This window comes from Phyllobates terribilis, unplaced genomic scaffold (assembly GCF_046119375.1).
Source record: "Phyllobates terribilis strain yellow unplaced genomic scaffold, ASM4611937v1 Scaffold_5__5_contigs__length_657084704, whole genome shotgun sequence".
NCBI classification, from domain to species: Eukaryota; Metazoa; Chordata; class Amphibia; order Anura; family Dendrobatidae; genus Phyllobates; species Phyllobates terribilis.
The window spans coordinates 2,889,295-2,911,434 of NW_027362765.1; the positions used below are offsets into that span (position 1 = coordinate 2,889,295).

Genomic DNA, 22,140 nt, shown 5'->3' on the forward strand with positions numbered 1-22,140 from the left:
CGCTCCGCTCTGACTCCTTTGCTCACTGCTCCGGCAGTCTCGCTCCGCTGACTCCTTTGCTCACTGCCCCGGCAGTCTCGCTCTGCTCTGACCTCTTGCTCACTGCTCCAGGCGGCCTTGTCCTGCTCTACTCTTGCTCACCGCCCCAGGCGGCCTCGTCCTGCTCTACTCTTGCTCACCGCTCCAGGCGGTCTCGTCCTGCCCTGCTCTCGCTCACCTCTCTGGGCGGCCTCACTCTGCTGTGTTTGTCCGCCACATCTGTGGTTCTGTTCCTGAGTCCCAGTGTGTACTGGGTCCTATCCCGCCTGTGTTCCTACCTGCTAGTGCCTCCCTGTCTGCACTCTAGCTGTGCTTGCCTGTACCCCCCTGCCTGCATACCCGCCTGCCTGCATACCAGTCGTGCCTGCCTATACCCACCAGTCTGTGCGAAAGCCTAACCAGTCTGTTCCTGTATTCCCCTGTGTGGGTCAACAGCCGTGTCCGGGGTCTGTCCTGGAGTAGCACCTGGTCCCTCTGCTCGGTTCCTCCTTGGTGCACTGGCGTCGTATGCCGTCGTGCGACCCTGGTCGGATCGGGTGAATACCTAGTTACGCCCCTCCAGGCATTCACTCTCCGGCACGGTCCAGTGGAATCACACGCACACGCTGCTCAGCCCGGGCGTGTGCATTACATCAGGAAGATCCTCCAATGATATCCCCAACTGCTGGCACTTAGATCTATCAGTATAGGCAAAAAAATTTCCATTTGAATTTCCTGAGGAAGAGATTAATATCCTTAATCCACACAAAGGGATCAAAACAGATTGTGGGTACAAATGACAAACCACTCCCTAAAACTTTCCGTTATACGTTTGTCAAGATGTCTGAAGACAAGCTGATGATCCGATTATTTTGTTTGCTTGAATCATATCCTCCCTCATTCTTAGGAGCCCCTAGATTGGGGAGACTCAATTGTTGTGTGTTACAGTTCAGCCTCGCAAATGATAGCGTACATCCCAGCTCTCTAAAAAAGAGGATTCAGTAAAGGCTGAGGTAGCTGAGACTGAAGATAAGGGAGATTGTCATGGGCCATGGGCACCAATATGGTGCCCGCTTACACTAATTTGATGATGATGGCATTGGAGGAGGATGTCTTCTATGTGTCCCACCACTTCCGGTATGTTCTGTGGTGGTGGATATACATAGACGACGTCCTCATCCTATGGACAGGACAAGTTGAGGGATTATTAGAGTTTGAGGTCTTTTTAAATCAGATAGAGGAGGACATTAAGTTTACTCTTGTATTCCATGAAACAGAAATCCAATTTTTAGATGTTTTGGTCCAAGGTGATAAAGAGGCTATCTACTACTCTATACCCCAAATTGACAGATAGGAACAATTTATTAAAATTTGAGAGCCATCACCTGAGACAATTAGTAGAATCTTTACATTGCAGTAAATATTTAAGACTTAAGAGGATTATAAGCAATTATTTTTTGATACAACCAGAATTTGATAAATTTAAATAAATTACATTTTTGACATGAAATTAACCAAAGGCTGTTCTGGAGAAAAGCAAAAACAGAGCGAAGATGGCTCATCGTAATCTCCTAAAAGATAAAAAAAGACATGAAACAAAGTCCAAAAGAATTTCATTGGTCACCAATCTTAGTGAAGAAAGTGGGGAGATTTCTAAGATAATTAAGTGACATTGGATAATGTTAGGGAAATATATTACTGAAGTTGAAGAATTTAGGGATCCCCTTTATTCCCATATAAAAGAGCAAATAATTTGAAAGATAAAAAGATGGACCATTTAAATCTTCTATACAGAGTTCTGGAATATTTTATACATCCAATTACTAAAAAACAGTATGACATAAAATTCTGACTTCAGAGTGAATACGTTATCTATACTTTACAATGTCCGTTCAAATTAATACACGTAGGCGAAACAACTTGTGATTTTAAAACGAGATTTAATCATCATCCCTATACCATCAGGAAGAAAAAAATGGATCTACCAGTTTCCAAACATTTTTTTGAAATGGGACATAAAGAGAGGGATCTGAAATTCTGTATTCTAGATCATGCCCCCATGCCAAAGAGAGGAGGAGATAGAGAAAAGATACTGAAAAAGAAGGAATTAAAATGGATTTATAAGTTGAATGCATTAAAACCAAATGATCTCAATGTGGATTTTACGTTACACAGTTTAATTTGATGTATATATGTCCCATATATGACTTTCTTCAAAATTAACTGTATAGACTTCTCTTCATTTTTTCTACACTATTTTGCACTTTATTTTTATCTTCACAGATGAGTGATAGATAATAGGACTCGCCTTTACACTCAATGGACTTCACCAAATTATGATGTACATCTAATATCTGAGATTGTTTAGTATATATAGAAGTGATTTTTTCACTGGTATATCTTTGGTTAGTTTTATGTATGCTGTCCCTTTAAACAATAGATTGACCAATATGTGTAAAGATTAGATGCCCAATATAATTTATAATATAAGAGACATGGCGCTTATGATGTATTTTGTTTTAGAATATTAGTATTCTAGTGATTGGATAGAGTTAGTAGCACAACATACTTTAGCACAGTTGTATGGGTTCAATTGCATAGATGTGCGCAGTAGTTAAATGTTCTTGTATTATGCAGAATAGACTTCAATATGGCTGCACTCATGTGCTATGAGTTTGAGTCATTCCTATGTCTCATTACATTGACAGGCGCAGTAGTTGTATGTCTTCATATTGTAGAGAATGGTCTCCAATATGGCCGCACGCGCAATAGACTTATGCATCACTCCCATGTTTCCAAGAGTTGCGGACATTGCAGTGATGCCGCATACAGCCGGTCAGGGGGATATTAGTCACATCAATGGGTGAGACTTTATGTTTAACCCCTGTTACGATGCGAGGTGGTGGAACCACTGTGCCATGGTACAAGGAGGGACCGGAGGGGCGTAACTAGGGACCTCACATGGACCAACCTTGGCAATACAGTGGCTTAGTTGATTCCGTGAGCCAAGGAGGGACCGGCAAGGTGGACCAGGTGCTACTCTGGGACCGACCTCGTGTGAGAGCAGGCGATTCCCACAGGACTAATATTAAGCAAGATAGTTAAAATATAACATTTATTACATATGTATTAAAAAAAAATATTTTTGAGTAAAAAAAACCCTAATGGGCCAAATTATGAACCCTGGGTCTTCTGAATTACCATAGTTAGTTTAGAATTGTGTATACATGCAAACCACACCTCAAAATGCCAAATACCAAGTATGTAGGGTTTAGAAAAGATAACCTCAATTCATCCAGAGCATTGAGGATCATACAATTAAATATTACCCTTACTAGTATTGGTTGACATTTATTAATAACAATCATATAGAGATACCATGTATGTGCTCAGATAATAGGGTATACAATGAAATCCCACATGCCCTTAAGCAAAAAAAAAGGGGTACCATGGACTATACAGTAAAATCCCACTTGACCTCTATTCAAAAAGGTACCGTGGACTATGTCAGGGAAAATCAACAAAGCCTCACTGAAAGAATCCTTCGGGTTGTTGTTATACCAAGCAAAATGAAACAATCTCACCCAATCCTAAAGTGCATCATGGCTTGATTCATCCTGGTGTAATGTCATCCTATTATTCATGACCAAAACATATTGGAGGTATCCTGCTCCCAACGCGTTGATTCATCAGGGGAGACTAAAAGAGGGGATGAGGGTCTCCACCATTCCAAGCAGCCCGTGTCCTCCTCTCAAAAGACCCAGGGTTCCACAGGACTGGTGACAGGTCGCCAACTGGCACGGCAGATAGGCATGGATGGAAGGCGGGCACGGCTGGTAGGCAGACACGGCTGGTAGTTCGGATGGTGGACATGGCTGATAGACAGGCTGGTGAACAGCACAAGGACCTGAGGGCCGGAGAGAGTGTTTTAGCAAACAAACTTCAGCATTGCACAGGCACCTCCATTTTGGAGGAGGTGCCTTAAACAACAGATGTCCTCCGGCCATTGGCTGGGGACATGTTAAGACGGTGCGCACAGCCCCTTTAAGAAGCAGGGAGCGCACGCCCTAAGCACAGTGTTCGGGAATCTGCGTGTGGTGCGCGTAACCTGGGCCATCACAGCATGGGAGCCAGGAGGAGGAGCAGTGGAAGCCGTTCTGGGGCTTCAGCGGTAAGGGGATCGGCGTCTCTGCCGAGCAGGAGACAGAGACGCTGACGCTACAACCCCTTAGTGACCATAAGATATCTTTTTACTGACCTGCGATATAAGAGACTAGCGTTCCATGACAGGTGACAATCCTGTAACGGTCACCTGTACACTATAGCTGACAACTTGCTGCATCAGCCTAGATCAGTGTTAGTACCGACCATGAACGTTTAACTCCTTAGATTCTGCTGTCAATAGTGACTACAGAATCTAAATAGTTAACAGAGTGTTTGGGCTCCCTCTTTAACCTCATCGACACCCTGAGATCTTGATTGTGTGGTCCTGATGTTTGCCATGGCAGGTAACGGTCAAATAACGGCCTTAGAGTCAGCCAGCTATAGCAGCCTGTTCAGAAGTTATCAAAATATAGGTGGTAAAAATAAATTTTTTCATTCTTGTCATGCCACTTCCCATTACTTCCTGAAAAGAACCAGAAGGGTTAATGAACTACCTGAAAGCAATTTTAAATATGTTGAGGGGTGCAATTTTTAAAATGGTATCACTTTTGGGTGGTTTCCAACATATAGGACCCCCAAAGTCACTTCAAAACTGGACAGGTTCCTATAAACAAATTTTTTTTTAATTTCCTTGAAAAAAATGAAAAATTACTGCTACATTTTTAAACCTTCTAAAATGCTAACAAAGTAAAACAACGCTTTACAAATGGTGCTGATGTAAGGCAGACATGAGGGAAATGTTATTTATTAATGGTTTTGTGTGGTCTGACTATCTGGATTAAAGTGATAATCATTCAAAGTTTGAAAATTGCAATTTTTAAAACATTTTTCTGATATTTTTATAAATAAAAGCAAAACATATCAACCTAAATTTACCATTATTATAAAGTATCATGCGTCACAAAAAAAATCTCAAAATCAATGGGATATGTAGAAGCGTTCCAGAGTTATTACTACATAAAGTGACACTGGTCAGATTAAAAAAAAAACTGGTCTGGTCACTAAGGGGTTAAATCTTACACAGGTGAAATCACATTATCAATTAATATAACTATGACATTGCTGGCACTTTATACAAAAAGGTACACATTAATGGAGTGGTCTATTATGAATTACTATGTATATGTGGATGAGTCTATGTATATTTATGCACTGTCTCTAAGCACTTTTCATGATTTTATGATAAATGTAATTGTTATAATTCTAATTGCTGCACCTTTATATGGTTCACTAGATGGATTATGCACTGCTCGAACAAGTTCCTCAATAGGAACGAAACGTTTCCACTGCGATTACCACCATGACTGTGTCAATAAACCACTGGATTTCTATTGAAGACTGGAGCGCTGCCTTTATCTTCATTAGATACAGAGATAGATATATGATAGATATGGGTAGATATTGTAGATAGATATATGATAGATAGATATGAGGATAGATATATCTATCTACCTATGTATTTAAAGAAAGTGCAGCAGCACCCTGTGAGGGCCAAGATACATAAAAACAATGGAAACATTAGATCTAAACTGTATTACTCAGTAAGCTGTACTTACAAAAAACAAAAGGTTCTTAGCGCATAAATTAGCCAATTCGTGTGTGCCCATCAACCGCAGCAAGGAGACCTCCCATCTGATGGGTCCTGCTCTACACTACATGCCACTTTTGGGCTACAAGCCTACAACTTTTGACAATACATGTCAATTCTGGGCTAAAACGCCTACAATTTAATGGGCTGGTAGAACTGGCTATACATCAACTGCTGGTTAATGGGAGGAGTGCCGAGTCAGGGAGGAGGCAGTTACAAACCTCCTATAGTGATAAATAGTAAGAAAACCTGACCAGCACCTCCTAAGTGTGAACAGGTGCCAGCTGCAATAACTGCACAATGTATATAAAGAAAGTGCAGCAACACCCTGTGAGGGCAAAGTACATAAAAAATAGATAGCTGTATGGATAGATAGATATGCATAGATACCGTGGATAGTTATATGATAGATAGATAGATATGATAGATAGTTAATATATAGAAAAATTGTCTGCGAGATATATCTTCAGCAGCACCTTTTAAAAAAAAACAACAGAAAAAAACATGATAGATATTCGCTTATGCAACCAAGGTGTTAAATAAATTGCTAAATTTTCAACATTTTCACCAAAATTCTGATATTTTCACAAATAAACAAACTGACCTAAATTTAAGGGAAACGTAAAGTACAATGTGTCATGAAAAAACTATCTCCGAATAACTGTAATTCGTTAAAGCGTTACAGAGTTATTGCCACAGAAAATTACACTGGTCAGAATTGTAAAATTTGGCCTGGTCAGGAAAGAAAAAAACAAGCTCGGAGGTGAAAGGGTTAAGATGATACAATTTTAGGTTAAAACATTTTTAACATTCTGAACATGAAAAAGGCTTCTCCCCTGTGTGAGTTCTTTGGTGATAAAGAAGAGATGATTTGTGTACAAAACATTTTCCACATTCTGAACAGGAAAAAGGCTTCTCCCCTCTGTGGGTTCTTTGGTGGCTATCAAGATGCGCTTTCCGGTTAAAACATTTCCCACATTCTGAACAGGAAAAAGGCTTCTCCCCTGTGTGGATTCTCTGGTGGCTATCAAGATGTGCTTTGTGAGTAAAACATTTCCCACATTCTGAACACGAAAAAGGCTTCTCCCCTGTGTGGATTCTTTGGTGCCTAACAAGAGCCGATCCAGTGTTAAAGAATTTTCCACATTCTGAACATGAAAAAGGTTTCTCCCCTGTATGAGTTCTTTGATGTGTAAAAAGAGTTGATTTAGCTCGAAAACATTTTCCACATTCTGAACATGAAAAAGACTTCTCCCCTGTGTGGATTCTCTGGTGTATAACAAGATTCCATTTTTGGTTAAAACATTTCCCACATTCTGAACAGGAAAAAGGCTTATTTCCTGTGTGACTTTTCTGGTGCTTAACAAAACTTGATTTCTGTGTAAAATATTTCCCACATTCTGAACATGAAAAAGGATTCTCCCCTCTGTGGGTTCTCTGGTGGCTATCAAGATGTGCTTTGTGAGTAAAACATTTCCCACATTCTGAACATGAAAAAGGCTTCTCCCCTGTGTGGATTCTCTGGTGCCTAACAAAACTTGATTTCTGTGTAAGATATTTCCCACATTCCGAACAGTAAAAAGGTTTCTCCCCTGTGTGACTGCTCTGGTGTCTAAGAAGAGATGATTTATTTCCAAAACATTTCCCACATTCTGAACATGAATATGGCTTCTCCCCTGTGTGAAGGCTCTGGTGTCTAACAAGGTGTGACTTCACTACAAAACATTTTCCACATTCTAAACATGAAAAAGGCTTCTCCCCTGTGTGACTGCTCTGGTGTCTAAGAAGAGATGATTTATTACCAAAACATTTCTCACATTCAGAACATGAATATGGCTTCTCCCCTGTGTGAAGTCTCTGGTGTCTAAGAAGAGATGATTTATTCCCAAAACATTTCCCACATTCTGAACATGAAAATAGCTTCTCCCCTGTGTGAGTTCTCTGGTGACTAACAAAATTTGATTTCTGGTTAAAACATTTCCCACACTTGGAACAAGAAAATCTATTCTCTACTGTGTGAATTTTTTGATGTTTAAGAAAAGACTTTTCAAGGGGAAAACAATTTCCATATTCTGAACATGAAAATGGCTTCTTTGCTTTAGGAGCAGTTAGTTTTTTAATGCTTATTTTGTGACTATGATTTTCCTTAGTAGTCGGTAATGAATCAGAAGACAGGACGTGTTTCAAAGGATCAGATGACAGATCTTTGCTGTGAAGGAATGATAGTATATCTGGAGTAATGACATTCACTTCAATTGTATCCTGTGGAATCTCAAGATCATCTGATTTAAAAATTGAAGATGTCGGCTGTCCCTCTGATCTCCTGGTACAGTCATCTGCTAAGAATAAAACCAATTATTATTATTTTGAATACAATATTTTTTTAATTAATATTTTTGAACATTTCTACTTAAACTTTCCATAAAAATGGCAAGTTATGTAAAAATATTGAATTATTCACCAAGACAATGACAGTTCACAGTCTAATGGAAAACCTCAAAGGATGAACCAGTGGTGTTCAACTGTTTGTTCATTCTGCCTCCAAATTATGGAATAAAAAGCCAAACAATGTTATGTAGGAAAAATAATACCAATAAAAACTTCTACTCATCTCACAAAAAAAGTCCCCACTCAGGTCCATCATCTGTCAGTGGAAAAACAGACGTTACCACATTATTAGTGGCTCAAAGGCTCTTGAAAAGCAGCATGGCTTCCATAAACCGATCCAGTAATATCCGCTCTCCCAAAGTCAGATCTCCCCCTCGCTTCTGAGCCTTGCAGTGTGTTCAAACCACATTTAGCATCCATGTATTTGGCAATACTATAGTGAGAAGAACCCACTTAATTTACGGTGTGGGTCTCCTGGAGCACAATCTGGACACTATGTGTTGGGTAATAAAATGGCAAATGTGCAATTTTCCCTCTTCAACATCCACTGCGTGCTAATTTCTGGAAAGAGGCTGTGGAGTCAAAATAGTCACTACTATTCATTGAGGGCTATAATCTCCAAAATGGAGTCACTTTATGGGGATTTATACTGCTCTGGTTTTCTACCATTTTGTTATATTAGGGCTTCTGCAAATGGCGTATCCCATCTCCTCTGGGATCTGCTCCTGCGACGTCTGCTTCAGTCACCAGGAGACCCCTTATTCATTCTGCAGGTGGCGCTGGTGATGGAGCAGACGATAGAACCAGAAGCTCTGGGCGGCGCAGGCTCTGTCCAGCCACTAAGATTAGGGTTGCTGGGACCAGTAGTACCATCCAGTCTGACAGTATGGGTGTGTGTTGTCCAGCTGGAGTAATCTGCTCCCTGCTTCAGCAATTTGGAAAGCACCACACCCTACTAAAGCTGGAAGCATATTGCCGGAAGCGGCCAGATACAGCCTTGTTCTCCTCTGGTTCAGTCCTCTGTGCTCAGCCCCCGGCTTGTGTATTTGTTTCCTGCTGTGACTCCGACCCATTTACGGACTACTCTTCTGTCTTCTGATTTTGTATTTTCTCTGCCCTCCTGGTTCTGACCCATATACCTGACTATTCTTCTTGCCATGTCACACCACAGAACAGCAGGTAACACCGTGGCCCAAGCCTAGGGATCTCTGTGTAAGTCCAAATCCATGGTAAGGATTGGTTAAAGGGTGATGAGCAAGGCAATCCCTGGGATGTGGAAAACGGAGTAGATGGTGCAAGCCTGTTCGCGGTGGCCATCTTTTCAGCTCCCAGGTAACTATGAACAGTGCCCCCAATACATTGTGTCTGCAAACTATTCCAGCAAGATCTGTATTCAAATAGCTAAATGTCGCTCCTTCCCTTCTTATTCCTTCCATGTGCCCAAACAGTAGTGTACAACCGTATATAGGGGATTGTCGGATTCAAGAGAAGTTGGAAAATAATTTGTAAGGTCCATTTGTTTCCTATTATCCTTTGTGAAAAATTCCAAAATTATCACCACATAAAGTGACACACGTCAGATTTGAAAAATGGGGCCTGATTAGCAACACAAAATAGGCTGCAGGAAGGGGTTAAATCAGAGTATTTTGGGCACTAACTACTGTGGTCAAAACTGTGAGTATAGACAATAACACATCTACTGAAATGATCAAACTCAACAGTCTCCATCAGTAATAAGTGAGTAACTAGCGGTGAAACCTCTCTGGGGTAATTAGAGCATGGGGCTCTGTGGCTCTTGGCAATCTAAACTATCGTAAGGGACAATATTTTCTGTCAGATGAGTTTCAAGAAGAAATATTAGACGTTTAAAGAGAACTTTTTATAATAGTGCAGACCTGAGGTGTTTAGCTTAGAGATGTATCATGGCACAGGTGTAATGTTTTCTGTATAGTTTATCACAATCCTGTTTGAAGTTAGTTGGTTTTAAAAGAAATTGAAAAGTCAGGATAAAGGGAAACTCTGTTATTATTGTACAGAAATTCACACTTTGCCCTCACTGCACATTTAATGTTATCAATCATAGTAAGAGTGAATGTTGGTCAAAAAGACTGGACCTGGTCTTGTAGGGACCATATGAGGACATTCAGCAGCACAGAAGGGAGAGAAGGTAGATTCATCCAATAAGATATCAGGGATCTAGGAAGCCAACAACATCATTACCCTCCGCTTTCTCTTACAGGCCCATCAAAATATTTTTCTTAAAGTGATTTTCTAACTTGTCAGCACATTCTACGTATGCGGTCATTTGGCTTTGTGGTTTACAGATTTGGGCAGGTAACGGACATCGTCTCGTTATCCCAGGGGGTAGGTGGAGCCTCCAGGTTGTAAGTTCTATGGAAAAGGGTTTCAATGCCCAAAATCATTTGAACAGTTTTCGGTGGAAGAGAATGTTGTGGTCTAGAAGCAAAATGGTGATCACACGATTGTGATATAGCCGGACTACACCACTGATAAAACAGCCACAGCCGGTGACTGAGAAGAATCTGTGACTTCTCTGCATTTAGTGGTTACTACTCACCTGGGAGGTCATCTGTAGGAATCTCCTCTTTACACCACTCATCACCCCTCACATATGTCTCTGTAGTATTAATATGGGTCAGATCTTCACCCTGAAACAAATATTGTAAAAGTCACAAATAGATGACAAGTCACGTCTATGATCAGCTCTAATCCTGCCATCTCCACCGTTCTCATTACACAAATAGAAAACATATAATACTGGTGGATAAAACAAGACTGAACACAAGACCTTCACAGCCCTCTACATATCATAGGCGAGATCTCATGACACCTTCTCTCCATCTACCTGATGATCCTGAGGAACATTGGGATCTTCTTGCTTACAGTCCTGTGGAAGAGGAGGACGGGGACATCTCTCTGGTGTTGTCCTCTTACTGGATAGAACTGGAGGAAACACATATAGGGACTGAATTCATTCTTTACATACAGATAATTATAGTCCATGTGTATTTAGTCCTGTCTATTACCTGGTGATGTGAGGGGCTGGGGAACCTCCATCATGACGTCTTTATACAAATCTTTGTGTTCTTCTAAATACTCCCACTCCTCCATGGAGAAATAGACAGCGACATCCTGACACCTTATAGGAACCTGAAACATACAATGATACAGTCATCCCCCAGATGCTTTCGTTGTGCTACTGTATAATATCCCAGTATTCCCAGTATTGTCCATCTGTTATTCCCATAGGTAAGAATGATGTAATGTGAAGTCATCAGAATCTCTCACCTCTCCAGTAAGCAGCTCAATCATCTTGTAGGTGAGTTCTAGGATCTTCTGGTCATTGATGTCCTCATGTATCAGGGGGTGAGATGGAAGCTCTGTGATTGGGCTCAGAGGTCTTCCCCATCCCTCAGTCACAGGGGCCTGACAGCGATCGCTAGAGGTCTTCTTCACTACTGTGTAATCCTGGTTATGGAGAGACACATTAATAAATCTCACTACAGACATTTCCAGAGTCCTCACCTCTCCAGTTCTGTCCATCTGTTATTCCCATACATAAGAATGATGTAATGTGACGTCATCAGAATCTCTCACCTCTCCAGTAAGCCGGAAGAGGATCTCTAGGGTGAGGTGTAATATTCTCTCCGCAATCTTGTCTCTGTCCAAATCCAACTTTGATGATTCCATAAGGAAAATTCTCTTTAATAGATCTTCACTGAGAAGATCTGATATTGTAGGGACCTGAATGAGAAGATGATGAGCCGATGTAACATCATAAAAATCCTGTGTAATAATACAATTACTGGAGATAATAAGGGGAAACATATGAGGAGATATATTATTTTACAGTATTTAGTTTTCTTCTTTACATCTACTAATAAAACCTATATATTTTAGGCCACAGACAACAAGCAGTTTCTTCCTCGGAGTCTGCAGCTGAACACGTTTCTCATAGACTCATCTTCCATGAAGCTAATTCTCGTCTCATTTACCAACACTGGAATCGGTATTAGCAATACTGCAGGAGATATTCATTACAAGTAACATGAGAAATAACTACTTCATGATGAGTATGACATTCATCTTCACTGGTCGTCTATATGAATGTTTTCCGTCTTCCCCTGACTGTAATTTTCTATCTCGTTAGATCTCATGTGTGATTCACACACAGAAGTTTGAGGCTTTGACACATGGTAAGGTTTTTATTATTATACAGAGTAGGACTATTCCGAATGGGTTCACCATGCCATGGTGGGATAGCTTTCATGCTATTTTTTATCAAAAACAGTGTCGCTAAGAACCCCATTTTATTTAAATGCACTTTTCCTTTTTATTTATTTACAGCAGGGTTTATGATCATTTTTCTTTTTATAGTTTTTTTCTGATTTATGGCCATTGTAAACATGCATTTTTGTGCTGCATGGATACCAACTTAAACCAAGCTCAAATTCTGTGTTTTTTCACGGGCACTATAGTGGCCGTGTGAGCTGCTGCTATGGATGATACACCCCTAACTATCCAACTATTATGAGGTACAAATCTCATAGGTTCTGAATTCATTAGTATCTGCACTAGGAATGAGGCCAAGTGAGTATTTATTAATGGGAATCCACTCCACGGCTGATGAAAGGGAACCTGTCACCCGCTGGGACTTATCTGACCTCTAATATGGGCATACAGGTGATAGAAATGTGAATCTATACTTACCTGTATGCCTCAATCAGAGGTCTGTTTGCTGTGAAATAGCTTTTTATTCAGTGAAGATTCCGATGTTTGCGGGCCGGTGGACGGGAAGAAATGCCCTGTGACGTGCAGTTACCATGTCCAGGTCCCGCGCACTTCACTTTTTATGGAAGGCACAGTTGTACTGTGTACTGTGCAGTCATAGTACTGCAGGGATCTTGTGTGCAGGTGCCAGTGAGTCACTGTGACTTCCCGATGCCTGGGCACAAGATCCCTTCAGTACTATAACTGTATAGTACACAAAACAAGTGCTTTACTACCGTAAAAAGCGTGTAGGCGCGGGATCTGGACATGGCGACTGCATGTCACAGGGCACTGTGACATGCAGGAAAGGGGGGAAATATTTTAATCAACACAGTAGGCGGGGATTTCTTCCCATCCCCTGGCCCGCAAGCATCGTAATCTTCAAAGAATAAAAAGCCATTTCACAGCAAACAGACCTCTAATATGAGGCATACAGGCAGGGTCAGACTGGGGTGTCTGGGGCCCACAGGGAAAATTTACTCTAGGGGCCCACCCTACAGCTATATGTAAATACCTGTTAGCCATTATTCCCGTAATAGTGGAGCGTTGACTGTAAAGCACAGGCGGCTCCTGCACATCTACTGTGCGCATACTATAACTGGGATGTACACAAAATTACGGTTCTTTAAAGGGTTCTTTGATGAAAACAAATCATCATCGATCCACAGGTTAGATAGGTGATATCTTATTGATCGGTGGAATCCAAGCATTGGAAACCGCACCGATTGGAAGAATGGGGAATTTTTATCCTCATTTTAAAATGCAGCAGCAGGTGGGATGTCTGACCGTAGCTACATTCATCATCTTTGGGGTCTTCCAGATAAAGCCAAGTGCAGCCCCTTAGATAATGAATGGATCAGTGGTCGAGTCGCACATGCTGCTCCATACTAATGGGGATAAAAGCTCCACATTCTGAAGATCGGTGCAGGTCCCAGCAGTCAGACCCACACCAATCAATAACTTATCCTTTGGCCTTGTTCACACGTTCAGTATTTGGTCTGTATTTTACATCAGTATTAGTAACCCAAAACCAGGAGTGGAACAATCAGAGGAAAATTATAATAGAAACACGTCACCATGTCTGCATTTATCACCCACTCCTAGTTTTAGCTTACAAATACGGATGTAAAATACTGACCAAATAATGAATGTGTGAATGGGGCCATAGGATAGGCGATTACTTGTTTTCACCATATAACACCTGTAAGTGCATATTAGCTACTGTGTAATAGTCACAAGACAGGGAGGGGTTAAACATCCAAGTATTTAATCTCTTTTGGAAATCAAGAGTCTTACCCTTATTGATGTCAGAGAGAACAAAGGGCCGCCATACACAATACAATCCACTATACCAAGACCAATAATGCCACATACAAGGGAGAAATACTGCCACACCGTGACCAGACTACATATTAACACCACATTGTGACCGAATAATACCACATACAAGGAACAAATACCGTCACACTATGACCAGACCACATAGTGATCGAATACCACATACAGGCGATTAATACAGTCACACCATGACAAGACCACATATTACCTCCACATAGTGACTGAATAATACCGTCACACCATTACCAGACCACATAGAGACTGAATAATACTGTCACATCATGACGAGATCATATATTACCACCACACAGTGACCGAATAATACAATACTGATCATTAATAAAAAACACAATGCTAATAACACTAATATTATCATTGGTGACATACACAGTAGCTCTGTATATAGTGTCAGTGTAGAGGTAATACAGGGATCATCGGTGACATTATACACAGGAGCCCTGTATATAGTGTACAGGTAATACAGTGATCACCTGTGACATTACAGCATATACAGAGTACCCAAAAACGCTGTAATACAGGTATATACAGGTGATACAATGACCATCTCCATACAGAATTATGGGCCCCATGTAATGCTGGTCCATACAGCGTATGGGCCCCCATGATGTTGCTCCATACAGCGTATGGGCCCCCATGATGTTGCCCCATACAGCGTATGGGCCCCCATGATGTTGCCCCATACAGCGTATGGGCCCCCATTATGTTGCCCCATACAGCGTATGGGCCCCCATTATGTTGCCCCATACAGCGTATGGGCCCCCATGATGTTGCTCCATACAGCGTATGGGCCCCCATGATGTTGCTCCATACAGCGTATGGGCCCCCATGATGTTGCTCCATACAGCGTATGGGCCCCCATGATGTTGCTCCATACAGCGTATGGGCCCCCATGATGTTGCTCCATACAGCGTATGGGCCCCCATGATGTTGCTCCATACAGAGTATGGGCCCCCATGATGTTGCTCCATACAGCATATGGGCCCCCATGATGTTGCTCCATACAGCATATGGGCCCCCATGATGTTGCTCCATACAGCATATGGGCCCCCATGATGTTGCTCCATACAGCATATGGGCCTCCATGATGTTGCTCCATACAGCATATGAGCCCCCATGATGCTGCTCCACACAGCATATGGGCCCCCATGATGTTGCTCCATAAAGCATATGAGCCCCCATGATGTTGCTCCATATAGCATATGAGCCCCCATGATGTTGCTCCATATAGCATATGAGCCCCCATGATGTTGCTCCATACAGCATATGAGCCCCCATGATGTTGCTCCATACAGCATATGAGCCCCCATGATGTTGCTCCATACAGCATATGAGCCCCCATGATGTTGCTCCATACAGCATATGAGCCCCCATGATGCTGCTCCATACAGTATATGGACCCCCATGCTGCTTCATACAGTATATGGGCCCCCATGTTGCTCCATACAGTATAAGTGCCCCCATGCTGCTCTATACAGTATACGGGCCCCCATGCTGCTCTATACAGTATACGGGCCCCCATGTTGCTTCATACAGTATACGGGCCCCCATGTTGCTCCATACAGTATCAGTGCCCCCATGCTGCTCCATACAATATATGGCCCCTCATGTTGCTGTATACATAAAAAAAAAATCAAATCCTAACCTCTCCCGTTCCCGGCAGGTCTGGTGTAGTCAGAGTCTTGACTCTGCAGTGCTCAGAGCAGAGAGCGGTAGTGATGTCACTGGAGCTGCGGGGAACGAGGAGAGGTATGTATTTGAGGAGGGGAGGGGGCTCTTACCTCGGTGGGCCGGATGGTGACGCGGCCGACGGCCATGAGCATTGTGGCGGGTCAGGTTCGCGTGCATGCGCCCCTGCCTCCCGCGCTTTTAAAGGGCCCATGTCCCTAATTTTTTTTTACTATTTGTCGCTGGGGCGGCGGGGCCATGGCCCACTGGGAATTTTGCCGGTACCCCGCCAGGCCAGTCCGACCCTGCATACAGGTATGTATAGCTTAACATTTCTAACACAAGTATGCCTATATTCGAGGTCAGATAAGATCCAGGGGATGACAGATTCCTTTTAATCAGCCGTGAGGTAGTCATAAACTCAGATATGTATCAAGGTATTGTAAGGTGGTTAATGGTCGCATAGGAGGTATGTGTCACAGAGATGACCTGTCTCTGTGATGTAACCCAGAGTGTTTCTCTAGGGCACATAAGCACTAAGAGGATCGTTTGGTGCACCTGGGGGCCGATTTACGGGTAGGAGAGAATGGGCAAGTCCAGCTACCCACATAACTCATCTCTAGGTGTGGTTATCAGCCTATAAAATGGAGTCTGTTGTTTGGCACATGGTCTGTGTGTTTGGAGGGAGAAGGCCTCCTGTGTATGTTTGTCTTCAGACCAAGCCAGGACACTGGACGCTACCCCAACTTGTGTGCCACACAGGCCTGGCTGAGCAGAGACCTGCTAAGGACATTTACTTTGTTTGCTTGATCTAAAGGCCATTTGCTTTTCTGTTTGGCTTCTGGGTTTATGAAGCAATAAACCAACATGAACTTTTAAAGGAACATGTCTCCTGTTTTCTTCCCATCGCATGCAAGTGAGTAAAACCCCTACAATATGTATAAAGAAAAGGGTATGGTATGCAGAGAATGTTTCAATAATTCGCCTTAACGCGTTTTCCCAACAGGTTCTGCATGGTGTGCCTAATAGCCAGGTGTCCATGGTTAAATATTCCAGTTCATCATGGAGGCCCATTCCCATTCCTAGAGGTGAATTGTCACAGGATATACAGAATGGAGTCTGTCTACAATAATGTACTGCACCTACGCTACTTCTCATGAGCTAGAAGTCCGATAATGTCCATCCCCTAGTGTGCATGTCCGGAAGTGACGTGTATTATACTGAAACGCCAGATAAACTGATTGACGCCGCGCCACTCGTACCTGCGCATGCCCATAGTTATCATTCCACACTGGAGCGCATCTAGGATCATTGTCAAGAATGCGCATGCCCAGATGTCTGCGTTCCACGCCGGAGCGCATATGGTATTGGATTGCATTCCACCAACAGAAAAATCCTCTCTCTGAGATCAGCGTCATGGGAGACTAAAAACAAGTATTGCACATCCTCCCATCATGCAATAGGCATGTAGATCTACTTTATCACAAAATATATGGGATGATGGCCCACAGTATATTCCTAAATGGTCAAATTTGACCCCTATTGCATAATTAGAGATATACAATGATCACCACACTTGTGTTAGTTACTTAATAGTATAAGTGGGATATAACTGATAAGAAATAATTCTGATATAGAAGCTCAGATATCTTGATGAAGTAAAACAATATGTGAACCCCATTCACAGGGAACTGAGTAGCAATGGGTAGAGTATAAAATCCAAAATGTAATCCAGAATGGGGCTGTATTCATACAAAACAGGCATAAGAAATTTGCTCATTGAGTCCCTTAGGGCCTAGTGAATCCAGTCTGGAAATCCACTCACTTTCCTTTTTGAGGATACATCTATTGTGATCACCTCCTCTCACATTGGGTTTAACCACCTAAATGATGCAAAAGGAGATGTCTCCGGTTTCACCTCGATGTACACTGTTCATGTGTCTCACTAATGGGTTGTCCCGACCATGGCGTATTTCGCCCAAATGCCCCCCCACAATCCTCTTGGTCGTGCATACATAATCTAGGGGGCAGGTGCATGTGGCCACATATACAAGTCCTGAGGTTTTACAGTTGGAATAATCCCTCTGGAAAAAGGCTTCAACCGTAGATGAACTAGAGAAAGATTTACATGGTCTCATCCAATTACGTCCACAACATTCTCCACAACTAAAGAAACCACAGATTCTTCTATCTAGCCAAGTCCACTTGGGTGCAGGTTTTTATAGAAACTATGCACTAAACGGTCCCTAATTGACCAACCCTTTCTGAAAGTTATTGTGGGAGTAAATCAGACAGCACCCTCAGGTCCAGGTCGGCCACAAGTACATCCTAGTGTTTTCTGAGGATATTAAAGATAAGGTCACTCTGATTGTGACAAGTTCCTATTACTCGTGTTACCCCATATTTTTCTTGGTGTCTTGGTTAGGTATGGAGGAGTGTCTGTCTATCCTGTTTTTCTGCAAACAATTGTGCGGAATCCAAAATGTACTGTGGGTACCTTTTTCCTTGAATCTGGTGTTCGTGTCTATTGCCTGTATATTAATATCTGTGACATTAGAGCAGTTTCTACTCAACTGTAAACATTGGCCCTTGGATATTGCTTGGTTTTTTTTTTTTTAGTAATTTAATAGTTTATTAGTGCTTGTAGGTTTATGATAGATGAGTGTCCCTAGGGTCCCATCCCGTTCTTTCTTGATTGGTACATCCAGGAAAGGCAACTGGTAATAATTAAACTCTGATATAAATCTAAGGACGACTCTATGGATATTGAGTTCCCTGACAAATTCAAGAAATTGCTCACTCGTCTCTGACCAGATGATAAAAATATTGTCAAACTATCTATATCATACCCCAATATATGGATGCCATCACTTATCATCCCTGAATAGTGTGGTTTCCTCCTATGAGCCCAGGAATAGTTTAGCATACGAGGGGGCACAGGGGCTCCCCATCGCAGTACCCCTGAGCTGGTGGAAGTACTTCCTGTCAAAAAGATATATGTTGTGAGTAAAAGTGAGTTTTAGAAGATCCTCCATGAAGTCATTATGTCTGCTACACTCTATTGACCTCGATTTCAAGAAATGTCTTACTCCTCTGATACCATCCTCATGTGGTATATTACTGTACAAAGCCTCGATATCTAGTAAGGCCTGCTCCCCTACATGCATGTATACATGCTCGAGGGTCTACATGTAGGGGAGCAGGCAAAGGGAAGACCATTGCCGGAGGGAGTATTCCAACTACAGGACCTCAGGTGATACTGCGGGAACATTATACTGTGTGTGGGGGCATCATACTGTGTGTGTGGGGGATGGTGGTAGTGTAGGAATATAATATACACCTGTTTATATGGAATGTGTTCATTCCCTTGTAATCTTCATATATTTCATGTTCATCCCATGTGCAAGATACACAAGAAATCCATAATATCTCTCCATATGTTTAGACCTGTAAGTTTTTATGTTCATTATTTTTATTTATTCCTGATTTTCATTCTTTTTAGTACGTCCCAGAACATTAAACTGTGTGGGGGGCATCATACATCCTGCATAAGGGGTATAATGGGGGCATTACACTGTGTGGGGGCATCATACATACTGCTAAAGGGCCAGACAATGTGAACTGAGGTCTAAGATGGCAGACATACAAGAAACAGAGGCATGTTCACACTAGCAAAAAAGAAGCAAGACAAAAATATATCTCATACCCTACCATAATTATATATAAATGTAAAGCAAAATTGCATAATAAATATAGGGTACTTAGTGAACTATTTTTGATCAAAAAAAGTATACAAGCCGTCCCACCAGCGGCAAGGTGACCCTAAATTGGGACGGTACCTATACTGCCTATATTAAAAACCTTACTGTATATCAAAGTTGAAGTAATGCATATAAAAGGGTAGACAAATAGGACCGGGTATACTGATATACAGTAAGGTTTTTAATATAGGCAGTATAGGTACCGTCCCAATTTAGGGTCACCTTGCCGCTGGTGGGACGGCTTGTATACTTTTTTTGATCAAAAATAGTTCACTAAGTACCCTATATTTATTATGCAATTTTGCTTTACATTTATATATAATTATGGTAGGGTATGGGATATATTTTTGTCTTGCTTCTTTTTTGCTAGTGTGAACATGCCTCTGTTTCTTGTATGTCTGCCATCTTAGACCTCAGTTCACATTGTCTGGTTTTTTGACTTGTTTGCATTCTGTGCAATTTAAGGGTGTGGCATGCCCTTTGTTGAGCTGATTGGTATATATGTAGCTTACCACGGGCCTAGGTGGTCTGGAGTTGGGACCCGGTCCTATTTGTCTACCCTTTTATATGCATTACTTCAACTTTGATATACAGTAAGGTTTTTAATATAGGCAGTATAGGTACCGTCCCAATTTAGGGTCACCTTGCCGCTGGTGGGACGGCTTGTATACTTTTTTTGATCAAAAATAGTTCACTAAGTACCCTATATTTATTATGCAATTTTGCTTTACATTTATATATAATTATGGTAGGGTATGAGATATATTTTTGTCTTGCTTCTTTTTTGATACTGCTAAAGGGGCATAATGGGGGCATTACACTGTGTGGGGCATCATACATCCTGCATAAGGGCCATAATGGGGGCATTACACTGTGTGGGGCATCATACATCCTGCATAAGGGCCATAATGGGGGCATTACACTGTGGGGGGCATCATACATCCTGCATAAGGGGTATAATGGAGCATTACACTGTGGGGGGGGGATCATGCATCCTGCATAAGGGGTATAATGGGGGCATTACACTGTGTGGGGGGCATCATACATACTGCATAAGGGGCATAATGGGGGCAAAACACTGTGTGGGGGCATCATACATACTGCATAAGGGGCATAATGGGGGCATTACACTGTGTGGGGCCATCATACATACGGCATAAGGGGCATAATGGGGGCATTACACTGTGGGGTCATCATACATCCTGCATAAGGGGTATAATGGGGGCATTACACTGTGGGGGGGGGGATCATACATCCTGCATAAGGGGCATAATGGGGGCAAAACACTGTGTGGGGGCATCATACATACTGCATAAGGGGCATAATGGGGGAATTACACTGTGGGGTCATCATACATCCTGCATAAGGGGCATAATGGGGGCATTACACTGTGTGGGGGGCATCATACATCCTGCATAAGGGGCATAATGGGGGCATTACACTGTGGGGGGCATCATACATCCTGCATAAGGGGCATAATGGGGGCATTACACTGTGGGGCCAGTAAAGGGGTCCTGTACTATGAGAACAATACATTTCCTCCCTTCCTGTCTCCATAGTTGGGTCGTATGTATGTATTACAGGAAACAGAACAAACACCTTATGATTCTTATAAAGGGGCAACACAAGACCCCAAAAGAGTCTCCGTGCTGAAGGGGTTAATGCCCCCTGCGCCCAGTAATGGGGGTCTCCACATACCTCCACCTGCAGAGCCGCCACCACATATATGGCTGCTCTGTGCGCACAGGAGCTGTGATGAGGTCACAGGAGGGGAGGAGTCAGGGGTCACATGATCAGGGGCCTCAGTGGATGCAGGACTCTGCTGTGCTGGTTGTCATGGTGCTGGATGAGCTGAAGTTTATGTGTGGGGTCAGGAGGGGTTTACAGTGTGGATGTAGCAGAGCCGCGTGTGTACGAGGTGTACGGAGCAGAGCCGCGTGTGTACGAGGTGTACGGAGCAGAGCCACGCGTGTACGAGGTGTACGGAGCGGAGCCGCGCGTGTACGAGGTGTACGGAGCGGAGCCATGCGTGTACGAGGTGTACGGAGCGGAGCCGCACGTGTACGAGGTGTACGGAGCGGAGCCGCGTGTGTACGAGGCGTAGGGAGCGGAGCCGCGTGTGTACGAGGCGTAGGGAGCGGAGCCGTGTGTGTACGAGGTGTACGGAGCGGAGCCGCGTGTGTACGAGGTGTACGGAGCGGAGCCGCGCATGTACGAGGTGTACGGAGCGGAGCCGCGCGTGTACGAGGTGTACGGGGCGGAGCCGCGCGTGTACGAGGTGTACGGGGCGGAGCCGCGCGTGTACGAGGTGTACGGGGCGGAGCCGCGCGTGTACGAGGTGTACGGGGCGGAGCCGCGCGTGTACGAGGTGTACGGAGCGGAGCCGCGCGTGTACGAGGTGTACGG

At 42.9% G+C, this 22,140-nt stretch overlaps 1 protein-coding gene across 2 annotated transcripts; it reads right to left on the reverse strand.

Moving 5' to 3' along the window:
- Positions 1-1,938: 1,938 nt before the first annotated feature.
- LOC141271703 (uncharacterized) lies at positions 1,939-21,514 on the reverse strand. 2 transcript variants are annotated; one of them, XM_073681779.1, is made up of 7 exons: positions 21,433-21,514; positions 11,777-11,923; positions 11,468-11,647; positions 11,206-11,329; positions 11,025-11,122; positions 10,737-10,827; positions 1,939-8,106 (listed from the first exon to the last, which is right to left on the reverse strand). In XM_073681779.1, exons 2-7 carry the CDS (start codon positions 11,867-11,869, stop codon positions 6,575-6,577), a joined length of 2,118 nt encoding a protein of 705 aa, XP_073537880.1. In that variant the 5' UTR covers positions 11,870-11,923; positions 21,433-21,514; the 3' UTR covers positions 1,939-6,574. The 2 variants fall into 2 exon arrangements, with proteins under 2 accessions (XP_073537880.1, XP_073537879.1); XM_073681778.1 differs by having other exon boundaries at positions 1,939-8,109.
- Between the last annotated feature and the right edge of the window lie 626 nt (positions 21,515-22,140).